We start from the raw sequence: 12,339 nt of genomic DNA on the forward strand, positions 1-12,339 counted from the left end.
TTTTCACTGAATGTTATAATAAGGTACTGAACAAATAAGGGCTGGTATCTAGACGTCTTGTTGCTACGTGAATGCCATATTCCACCCTGACCTTTGGAAGTTCTCAGGTTGAAAGTGTATTTAGCCCTTAACATATGCGCCAGCCCACAGACCATAATTAACAATGGAGTTAGCCCTCTTCAAAGAATGAGCTAGCTGTACATCACTGGACAAGACGGACCACTGATCTGAAAAACTCCTGTCTTATAATAGATGTGTTCCTTATGTATACCCACCTTGCTTTTATTCTGCTCATACTACAATGCCAAGAAAACCAAAAATCCTGTGTTCAGAACTGTTTATTAATGGGATGTCTACACTGCAGCAGCACAGCCACAAGTTCTTCTGTTGATGTAGCTCTCAAACTTTCCAGACTACTGCACCCCTTTCAGCACTCTGATTTGTCTTGTGTACTCTCAATTTCACTGATGAAATATTAATTTTTAGATTCTGCTCATGCTTTTTATGTAGCCTGTTGTAACACTAGGCAAATATCTAGATGAGCAAATGTAACCCCTGGAAGACCTCTGTGTATGCCTAGGTATACGTGTACCCAAGTTGAGAACTACTGATGTAGATATGGTTACACCCTGTCAGATTGACTCTACTGGGGTTGGGTTAACCTAACCACAATGCTCAGGGCATGAAATTTCACAACCCATAGCAACGTAACTTAATCAACCTAATTTTATGTAGACAAGGCCCTAGCATCAATCATATGCTTATACAAGCCAGCTGAAGGCATTTTGCTCATACAGGTGTCAAAGAGCACCAAAGGCAAATGCACAATTATCATTTTGTGCATCATCAGATTTCTCTCTCTTCTACTGGTGTGTCAGAAAGAACCCAGTCTAGCTCTCAGAACTAAAGCTAAGTTTGTAGGGCTGTTTCATTTCTGAGCAGAACCACTTTTAAAACGACTTGCCCTTGACCATGTTCAAAATCTGACAAAACTGGAAATGGAATGGAAATGGTACCTTGGCTCTCAAGTACACCTTAACACAAGGCTGTAATTCTACTCAAGTTAGATGGTTAAGCCAGTGGACTTTGTAAACTCTGCAAACTGACTATTTCCAGTTCAAGGCATTTAAAGTTTATTACAGTGTCTCTGTTCCAGGTTCATGAAACACAGTGGTCAAAAGCTTCCAATGAGAGTGGACATCCTGTAAAGCTAGTAGGCCGAGGAAATTATAAATTCTATTATAATGCTTGTGATCTTCCCAAGCTCAATAGTTATTGACTTCTTATTTTCTTTAAAAGCCAAGAGATTAAAAGCTAATACTGTGGCAACATTAAAGTTGCAGTATCAACTATAAAACCTCAGTAAGTCCCCAAAGTTATATTAATTCCTTTCAACATCTGGCTACTTGTTGTTAATTTGTATTTTATTGTACATTAACTGATGTTCTTATCCATTAGAACATCTAAGCCTTTTCTGAACGCTCTTGGTGTCCTCAGATCTCTCACAGCAATGAGTTCCACAGGTTAATTATGAACTGTGTAAACAGGAGTTTTCATTTTGCTTTTCAGTTTCACTTGATACCCCCTTGTTCTTTTATTACAGTCAAGTGTAAACTGAGTGCAGGATTTACCATTCATTATTTTGTACACATTTATCATATCCCCTTATTCATTTCTTCTCAGAAGAGTCCAAATAACTTCATACAGAAGCCCCTTCACACTCTTAAGCATTTTGTTGCTCTCTCTGAACTTTTTTTTTTGTGGCAGGGTCACCAGAACAGTATTTAAGAAAAAGGTGTACCACTGCTGTACATAATGGCATGTTTTCAGTATTTTTTCTATTAATTCTTTATACAGCCTAACACTTTGCGCTTTTATACAGTCAAAAAAAGTCAGTGTGAACAGCTCAATGAAAGCCACCTCTGCTCAGTGACACCTACGTCTCTCCCCTGAGTGTTTACAATTAAATTTAGAACCTAGCAACATGTATGAGTAAAAAGAAAAGGAGTACTAGTGGCACCTTAGAGACTAACCAATTTATTTGAACATAAGCTTTCGTGAGCTACAGCTCACTTCATCGGATGCATTCAGTGGATGCCACTAGTACTCCTTTTCTTTTTGCGAATACAGACTAACACAGCTGCTACTCTGAAACCTGTCATGTATGAGTAGTTCAAATTATTTCTTTTAATTTGTCAGCACTGAATATGTAGATCAGAACAATAGAACACTGTACAATAAGCCATCTTTATGTACATTAAACAAAGAAAAAATTGGGAATTGTGCTTTTTTAAAAAAAACGTAATCTATTAAGACAGTCTGAAAGGTGTGTAGTTTGTAAAACCTACCTCCCCCTCCCTTCTCTGCTTTTGTATTTAAATCTTGAATTCAGGCCATATGCCATGGAAGATGCTATGGTGACTTATGAACTAGTGCAATGACATCACAAGAGTCAAGAAAGGGGAAGGAGTTTTAGTCAGTTAAATGTCTACAAACTGCTAAATTGTCCATCAAATATTATGCCACTGAGAGACAGGAAACATTTTATTAAACTGATAACACACATACACCCCCCTAAATCAGGGGTTCTCAAACTGGGGGTTGGGACCCCTCAGTGGGTCACAAGGTTATTACGTGGGGGGAGGATGTGTCACGAGCTGCCAACCTCCATCCCAAACCCTGCTTTGCCCCCAGCATTTATAATGGTGTTAAATATATATAAAAAAAGTTCTTTATTTATAAGGGGCGGGGGGTCATACTCAGAGGCTTGCTATGTGAAAGGGGTCAACAGTAAAAAAGTTTGAGAGCCACTGCCTTAAATGAAGAGGTGAGCCCATACATGTGAAGACTGCAGGAGTCCTTCCAGAGGGGGAAGGAAATAAGGAAGACCTAACTTGATATACCTGAGGTTGAAAGAAAAGCAAGAGTCTTCACATCTCACTTATTTTTGTCTGTCATACAGCAACTGAAATGGCACAAGATTGTTTTTATTCAAATCTTCCGTAGGTCTGTTTTAAACCTTTGGTACCAGGTTCAGGCTTAGCTTGATTAGTTTCCACCCCACCACTGTCAAAACAAATTCAGACACACTTCTGTGTTGTAGGTAAACTCACCTAGATTCAGACCTGGATCTAGATTTTGACCTGGATCGTCTTGAGTCCTCCTTGGATCGAGATCTTGCAGGAGTGTGCCTTGCAGACTTGCCGGACCCATGAGCACTTCCGCTTCTGGAAGCAGAACGGGATTCCTGCATGCAGATATTGAAAGTCTAATTTGTACACAATTTCTGGGTGATCTAAACTCTGTAAACAAGCTCCAGTGAAAAAAATGGTAAAATTTGCATCTCAACTATGTGTCCGGGCAGTTGAAATTAGAACTGCCTAGATTTTAAGAAGTTTTTTTCCCTGGTAGGCACTTCTTTACCCTGCATATGCTTTCTCTATTAAACAGATAATGCATGCATGTTTAGCAAAATATACAGGGACACATAAACAGACTAGTAATTACTTAGCGTAGTGCTTTCAGATTCCAGATTACTTCTTATCTTAACTTCATTTTTATTCCTTTTCTTCATTCTTCCGTTTCAAATTCTGACTTCTTTCATCTTCCCCACTTCACACAAATTGCTCAATATTCTATAAGTGGGACTTCTGGTCTGATAATTAGCATGCATTCACTTTCTTTTTTTTTTTCAAATTTCAGCTTCACTTATTCCTGAGCTTCAAATAATTCTCATTTATAAAACTTGTCAAATGACGACTTCCGCATTTTCCTTCTTCAACATTAACCTTAATAGAAAAAGAACAGGATGAAGAATATTTTAAAACTCCAGGATAAAATCTAGTGCCAAAACTGAAACTAGAAAAAAATGCTATGGTTTTTGGACTTTTTTATTATATATGCAGTTCAAGACTTGGACCTACCAATTTTTCTATTACTTTTTACATGGATGTCAAATCAGTCTAGTATTGGGTAATTGTGCATTCTCTATTTATGCCTAATTTAAAATTAAGTGTGCAATGGATTGAAGATTTACCGGTCATTTTGACATGAAAAATTTCAACGGCTACTATATTTCACACTTCTTTAGCCACATATTTAAATCTTAATCAACAAGAAAATGTTTAAGTGTCAAAAGGTCACCACTGCACTTGAATTTAGTTAAACTGAGCAAACCGATCTTTTTTAATTCAAAAGTACAATTCAGTTGTATATTAAATGACTTAACCTTACAATGTTCCTTTATGTCACTAATACACATAATAACAATTTTGAAAGTGTGATTTTAAAAGCTAGGTATGTGCATGTTTAGTTTGCCTGCAAACTCACTGCACATGCAGGTTTTGTATTTCCATATGCAACCATGGTAATTCTGCACACAAACTGAAGATGCAATTGTGCATATCAACATTAATTCTGGTTCTCAAAATCTAATGTACTATTTATACCATTGTTTACTACTTGTATTTTTCTTGATATGGATAATGAATATACCCTAGTTACTTACATTTTATGATTTAAAAGTTTCTAGCCAGTGCCACGTTCAACTTTCATACACAATCACAAGGCTGCAACATTTGGGTTGCAAACACTGGAGAAGCATGTTAGTTTTGAAATATTGGTTGGGGAAGTTTTTTGTTTTAAAGCTCATGGAAACTTGTCTATAAATAGCAAGCTTTTTCCAAATTAGATTTCTTTAAATTAACATTTTTGGGCCAAAAATTACACTCTTCTTTTGTCAATTCTAATGATTTTCTCTCTTCTTTTTAACTTCATATTCCCAGTGTTTGGAAATTCATACACAAAGGTTTTTTCGTACTGGATAGTCATTAGCTGAAGTTTAATTTTAGTTGAAACCACCACTTCCACACAACCAAAAGAAAAGCTTGTTCTGCTGTGAGTTTCATTGTTTATGTTGACTACCATTAATGTTTAAAATATCATGAAGTGTTAAGTGAGAATTTATTTCGAAACAGCAGCAATGGCAGTTAGAAGTCAGATATTCCTCTTATATTTGAGAAAAAGTAATCAACTATACTACCCAGCTATGAAGAAATAAAAAGCAGACCTTAAGTTTTCTACACTAAGCAGTATTTACTATGAGTAGTCTTTTACAGTTTCATGCAATGAGAGCTAATATGATTTTTCTAATTAGTGTGAACATTATTTAATCTGGACTCAACTACTACATTTAAAGAAAAATTCTTAATCCACCCCAGAACTCTGCCTCATTTTAAGTTTCTATGAACCAATTCGATTTAAAAAAATTTGGAACTTAGTTGTCACTTCAAACACAATTTTCTTTTGCAAAGTACTTTATGCACAACAGTCATAAAACCAGTAAAGGCCAAAATGTCTTGTAGATTAGGCTTCCTAAACCTAACTCAATTTACTCAGTGTTTTCCAAATATACTCCTTTTAGACCCGGCAGAGAAACATACTGAGCATTAAAAATTCCCATTGCTTCTATAATCCTAGTTTTAAAACCACTAGACTTGGGAAGAATTTGAGCATTTGCTTCATTTAGTGACATTTGTCCAAAAGCCTTAACCCACTTGTTAACACAGAACATTGTCCTATGTGTAGTTCATACACACTTTGCTATATTCTTCATAAACTAAGCTCTCATTTTTAAAGAAATTTCTAGTTCTTTGTGGGTCTCAAACTTGCAGACAAAGAGCAATACTATTGTATGAACGCCCAACACCCATTTTAAATGGCATAATTTCTAAGATTACATTTTATCCAAGAAACTCATGTGTTAAAAAGATGGGTCACTTTACCTATATTACCACTGCAACAATATCGGAGGTGGAACATGTTAAAACATTTAACATGCCAGACAATTACAAAGGTTGGCAACACACTGTTTCATACAAATGCAGAGGTAACCATAACTAAGTGGAATTCCCTTCAAAAAAAAAAAAAATTGCAGGAGAAGGAAACCTAAAAAGAGGAAAAAGATAATTGCTTAATATCTACATCCTAAATAAAGCAATTGGCTTCTCTCTCATTCAGCTCTCTCTCCTGTAATTCTTTCAACAGAAGTCATGATTCTATGCCCAACCCCTAGTTTCAGTCTAACTTTCTATACGATCTCCCCAGGTTCCTTTCTGGGAGTCTTTGAAGAACCTATTCCCTCCTCATCTCTAAAGAGGGCACACATTACTGCAATAATCCTTAGAAGACCGAGGAAAGCTGGACATGACTCCAGTAGAGCATGTCAACACTACCCCTCCACTTGGCAAGAAAGGAAGCACTCCCTTCACAGAATATATTGCCTCAAATACTAGAAGCCCATGGAGCAGAGAATCTGATTTGTTTCCCCACTACATCTTCATCAGTCTCCTCTCATCTTGGTGCAAGTTTCTCCCACAGTTGATTCTTACATTTTTCAGCTTCTAGTTTGCTTGGTTTTGCTCTTCCCAGTCTGAGTTTTCCTCTCTTCCTACTTCTATTGCTTTATGCTCCTCTCTGTATTAAGATTTCTCTTGGAAGCTTGCTATGCACAGGAGCAGCAAAGGCAAGGCAAGTTTCTGCTTGTGCTATGGCTGTGGGGAAGGGTGGCAGAAGAGAAGTTGGTTCTCCCTCCCCAACTCTATGCAAGAGTGTGAATCGGTCAAGGATTGTATTAGTTTCATACCACTGCATATCCCATTTATGGAAATAGCAAACGTTTCTAATTGGAAATTTGTTTATCCAATGTTTTATATCTAAATAGTTTTCTAAACCTGAATTTCAGAATTGCAGAGAGGGCTTTTTTTAGGATTGTAACTCCCCCATCCTTTCCCTGTATCTGCTACTATATTCATTCACATTTTTCCTTCATTCATTCAACTTTGGATTTTGAGAGTCCATGGGAGCCAGCAGATCCAGGGTCGTAGTTCCTGTAGCAGTCATGCCACATATTTTTGGCATACACATGACAAAACATACACTTAATGCACTTAAAAAGGAAATACAAGAGACCAGAAACTCAAATCTGCGCCTTCTGTGTTTTCATTATTATTCGTGGCATTCCATTAAATTATGCTACTATAATAGAACAATTAAGATACTACTAAAAATATGGAAAAGTTATAAAATCAGAATTATTTCTAAGAAGGTAGATTGTTTTCAAGAATGCTCCATGTGGTGAAAGCTGTAAGGCATAAGGCAAGCGAAAACAGCTAAAAGAAAACCTTGTATTTCTACAAACACTTTAAAATAACATCTCTCATTCATTTCTATAATAATTAAATGACAAGTAATAGGGCTTCAGTTATCTTAAAGGGATAATCAACTTGAATTTTAATTTAAAAATATAAGCAGTTTCAGATAATGCACTTAACCCTGATTTCCTGTTAATTTGTGAGTTTACAATCACATTTTTCGAAGTGTTTTTCCTATTCTTAGTTACTATGTAAAAGTTCCACTTAACAGGAGAAAAACTGAATCTTTCAGGTTTTGTATTAGTAGATAAATTCAGAGATGTGATATTTAAGTTGACTGTGTCCTAATGTTTAGAATGAGCCATGCTTAAGTATTTTCACCAAATGGAGTTGACTGTTCCTCTCATAGTTTGAATACTATTGAAAATTTCTTATAATAATTTCTTATTCACAACACTGGGACATGTTCTTTATTTATTAGTAAAAAATTTAAAATTGATGTGTAAGCATTCTATAAACAAGGCACCAGCAGGATACGTTAAGTCACTCATATAAAGGACAGAGGACATTCAGTACAACTATAATTATCTTTCACTGGCCATGTCTTCACTGGAAAAAGATGTGTTTTTCAAAGTTGGTAAAAAAGCAGCCAAACAACTTTTTCATTATGAAGACAAGGTGAGTAAATCCTCTTCTGAAAGAGGTTCGGTACCTTCAACTCTTATTTGGTCATTCAAAGGAACAGGATCAGTATTCGCAGGTCTCAAACATTACCAAATAAAAGTACACAGACCAAGGTAACCATCCATTTTCCAGAAAGACTGTTAACTCCGAAACGTATATTCAGAGTGACCAGAACACCACTGAACCAACATGTGGCATAAAAGCTCTTGAAATAAGAGTAGGAACAGTTGTCAATGTTCATTGTGAAAAATGTTGCCATTTATTTCAAATCCTGGATTTTGCACAATTTACATCACCTCACTTCATCTTGGGCAGGTCGTCAGTGAATACATTTCAGGGGCGTTATCATACTGGGAGACAAGCACATTACATCTCACTCAATTACTGGGCCGCCAGCTTTACTACCCAACTTCTAGCTTGAAGCAGCTAAAAGCCACTTCTCTCTAACCTTGCAAAAAAAAGTAATTAAAAATACTAGAAAAATGTCACAAAAGCCAGTGTTGTTGTTATGTCAGTACCAGGATATTGGAGAGACACACAAGGTGGGTGAGGTAATGTCTTTTATTGGACCATCTTCCGTTGGAGTGAGAGACAAGCTTTCAGGTAAAAAGCAGCTCTGTAAGGTTGAAGAGCTCTGTGTAAGCTCAAAAGCTTGTCTCTCTCACCAACCGAAGACAGCCATATAAAAAAATATTACCTCACCAGTGTCTCACATAAGACAGTCTTAAACCTGCAAATCTTATAATCTAGTCTAAAATAGCAGATTTGTGGTAGCTAGTTGGCTGTGTTCTCCATTTTTATTTTTTAAAATGTGTGAAATGTATGAATTTTCCCCAAAAAAACCCCAAGTCAGTAATATTACTCCTGTGTGGCTGTGTTTTATAATTAAATGCTAGTGAGACATACCTGATTTTAGGTCTTGTTCGTGTCTATGTTGATAGGGGGTTGCTTACATATGCAATTTTCTGAAGCTCCAAGGTCAGGATGATGTATAGTTTAAATTTCACACACTTTCTATAATTTATAGTTTCTATAAAACTATAGGTTTTAATATAGCTTCCATAAACACTAATCAGAGACGCAAAGTGGTTATGTTGGCAAATTACTCAAACCCTGCCAGTATTTTCTTAATCAAGTAGGGCTTCTGCCACTACACTCTCATATAGCTACCACAGTTCGGCAGCCCACTATGAACAGGGATTAAATGGTATAAACAGAAAGTATGTTCTTTTCTTTGCAGAAAAGTTCAAGATGTAGAGATTATGAAAAGATTGGAAAAACACTAGCCTAAAATCTGATAATGTCTAGCATCTTGAATGTACCCTGAAGTTTAAAAAGGAATTCTGCCCCTAATTGTTGAACATTTAGGGTTACTACACTGCAATGTAAGCCTGTGTTAGAGCCTGGTATCAAGGCTAATGCCCTTGTGTCTCCACTGCAACTGTGTTAACCCAGGACCAGGACCCTGCAGGTCCAAGCCCTATTGTTCGGAAGTGTAGCTGCAGCCCTCCTTGACACATATCCCAAGAGTCAGCTGGAAGTAGCCCACATTTCCATGCAAAAACTTCCTGAGCCCTCTTACCGCCAACAATCTGCAATCCACTCTATTGAAAAGGGAAGCTACCCCCAGCCCCCCTTTTGCAAATCAGAGCACCTCAGGTCAGTGTTAACCCATTTGGTTCAGATCACCATTCTGCAAATACACTACCAAAATCTCCTGGGTTTGCAGCCGAAAGTGAGCAGATCGAGCCTTCTGCTTCCTGGTAATGTGCTGAGGGGGCTGGGCAGTAAACATGTCCTACCACAGTCCTACAGCTAGATTGGCCACATTTTCGGGAGGGGGGAGCGCTAGGGACTCTGGGATATGGTTACTTGACTTAGGCCTGCACACTGCAGCGTGGATGCCTGAGCCCTAGGTTTAAGCATGGGTTAGAAAAGTCTGAAAGTAGGGTTTAAATACAATGTATACACTCAAGCCCAGAGTTCCTTACCACTGGTCAACTGATTTGAGTCCCACTAACCCTAGGTTTATACTGCAGTGTAGCTATACTCTTAAGGTCAGTACTACTGTCCAATAGTAGTAAATCTGAGCCACCGGAAATTCTACACATGCTACTGGAAAGATGAGTACATGGATAAAATTTAAGATTTCATACTAACACCCTACATATTCGTTTCTATGGAAAGCTTACATTTTACTTTGATTTTTTTTTAAAGGAAATAAAAACCTCTATGACAGATTTAAAAACTCAATTACCAAACAATGTGTAGAAATATAAACAGCTACATAGGCCTCAGGCATAACGGGAAGTCAGAAAATTTCATTTAAAAAATATGTATTTTTGCAATGTTTCAATTTAAACTAATTACTCCATTTGGATTACACTGACAAGCTTCCCCTTCCTTCCCCCTCCGGACCACCAAATATCTAAATAATTCACCTCTCTTTTTCTGCTTAACTTCCATTTGTTATATTTGACCCAGCTAAATATAACATTTTTGCAGTAAATGCTGCTTGTTTCAGAAGTTGCTGTTTACTGTACCGTAACTGCACTACTACTACTTGGCTTTCATAGAAAATATTGTACCCCTTGTGAACACGAAGGATAATACTGTCCCAATAATCACTGTTTGCAAAACCAAAACTTCAGGACTTGTAATTTCAAGTCAGTTGATACTGTCTAGATATATATACCAGTCACTTTGAAACATGATTCAGGAGGCCAAAATATCTGCGCAGAATAGAATTGTAGCTATTTTAAGAGGCAAATTTATGTTTTTAGACATAATTAAAGGGCCAAAGTTCAATGTATAAAAGATTAACTTACACAAGCAACTGCAACTTTTGACTATTAAACATTCAGAAGTGCATTACTACCTGCATAGTGAAATCACGAACAGAATTATAACAGAAAGCAAGTAACAGATGTGTTGCAGTGTGGACATGCAGAACCACTGAAAACTATCTTACTGCCACTCCAAAGATTTTCCTCTGTATTTTGATCTACCTGTGATCAAAGGGCTAACTGTATACTGCAAAAGTCTACAGTGTTCTTATCTGAGCAATTATGCTATTCCAGTTTTTGGGGAAAAAACACATTCTAAAACACTGCCATCCTTGACAAGCCCAGTGAACTGCTATGAAAAGTTACATAGTGTTTACAAGCAGCGTAAGGTTTGACAGAGTGCTCCCCTCATAGTTGTAAACACAGCAAGAACTCAGGTTCAGCTCCATTCTCCCATCCCATTGACTCAGGCCCCAGCAAACGCAAGGGATGTCTATGCCAATACTAATGGTAAAGCAAGCTGCCCCCCCATAAGCTAGCCCTCAAGCTCTATATGCATTTTAGGCACCATCAATAGCTTCTGGTTATTGATAGTTTGTCAAAAGCCGTCACACCCAACCATTAATAGCAAGATAACAGGGACAGTACAGGCAGCGCCAGTGCCTCCAGTGGTGAGTACAGGAACTAGAGCGTGGAGGCTTGAGTTCCAATCCCGTTTCCACGGTGCCTGGAGTGGGACTCCACCCACGTTACTTAACGTCGTCTAAATACCCCATCCCTTACCCAGAAACACCACTGAGGAAGAGAGGACAGGCTATAGCCACGCTGCTCTGCGGCAGCGACTGCCAGCAGACGGGTGGCTACGCCCCTGGGAGCGCCGGGAGAGGTGCTGGGCCGGAGGAATCACATGCCCTAGCCAAGCTCCTTGCTTCGCCCACGATTGGCTCAGCAGCTTCAGGGCGAAGCCCGCTGAAGCTCCCTGGTGCTACTAAGTGCGGGAGGGGGGAGGGCTGTGCGCCTCTGGCGTGGAGCCCGCGCAAGGCACGTCCTGCCGGGTAGAAGCACGGGTCGCGCCCGCCAGCACGCCCAGGCCGTGACCGTACTTCCAGGGCTGCCACCCTCGAGAAAGGGTCTCGCCTGCCAGGACCCCGACCGCGGGCCGCCTGGGCATAGAAGCGCCCGGCCTCTCGGCCATTTTGTCCCTTTGGCGGGTCACCAGCCCAAGATGGCGCCGGGAGGACTCACCATGGAGCACGCAGTCGAGCAGCTAGAGTGTCCCCGCCTCCCCCATTAGCGGCCCGGCGGCCATTTTCCCGCGCCAACCCCAGCCAGCCCTAACGGACGGGCCTCCCAGCGCGCTCCCCGCGGAGGCTAAGCCGCGCTCCGCGCCGCCCCCTGCCTGCGAACTACAGGCCTGCTCCTGCCTCGCGGGGCCGTGGAGCGGCGCCCCAGGCCAGCCCCAGACGGGCCAGGCCGCGCTGCCGCTTTGGAGGCCCGGCCGGCTGTGCACTCAGGCTCCGTGTATTACCCGCTCGCCGTAGTTCTGCTCCCCGCTGTCGCTCATTGTCCCTCGAAGGCTGCCAGCAACCGTCGCACCAACCTCCACCACCGTCCGGCGCCAGCGCTCTCTACCACGGAACGGAAGTGACGTCTGTCCCTCCCTCCCTGGCCAGGCCCCGCCCGCTCCGTGAGGCAGTCGTGAGTGACGCACCCGGTGA

The 12,339-nt window shown here is 39.9% G+C and overlaps 1 protein-coding gene across 1 annotated transcript in view; it reads right to left on the reverse strand.

Moving 5' to 3' along the window:
* The window catches only part of TRA2B (transformer 2 beta homolog), a 32,211-nt gene extending 19,909 nt beyond the window's left edge, over positions 1-12,302 (reverse strand). The window contains exons 1-2 of the mRNA XM_084638484.1: positions 12,150-12,302; positions 3,114-3,247 (exon numbers count right to left, since the gene is read on the reverse strand). Of these exons, the coding sequence (XP_084494610.1) occupies positions 3,114-3,247; positions 12,150-12,185 (170 nt within the window). The 5' untranslated portion in view covers positions 12,186-12,302. The remainder of the gene's footprint in view (positions 1-3,113; positions 3,248-12,149) is intronic.
* Between the last annotated feature and the right edge of the window lie 37 nt (positions 12,303-12,339).

Source organism: Lepidochelys olivacea, assembly GCF_965140295.1.
Source record: "Lepidochelys olivacea isolate rLepOli2 genome assembly, chromosome: 9".
NCBI classification, from domain to species: domain Eukaryota; kingdom Metazoa; phylum Chordata; order Testudines; family Cheloniidae; genus Lepidochelys; species Lepidochelys olivacea.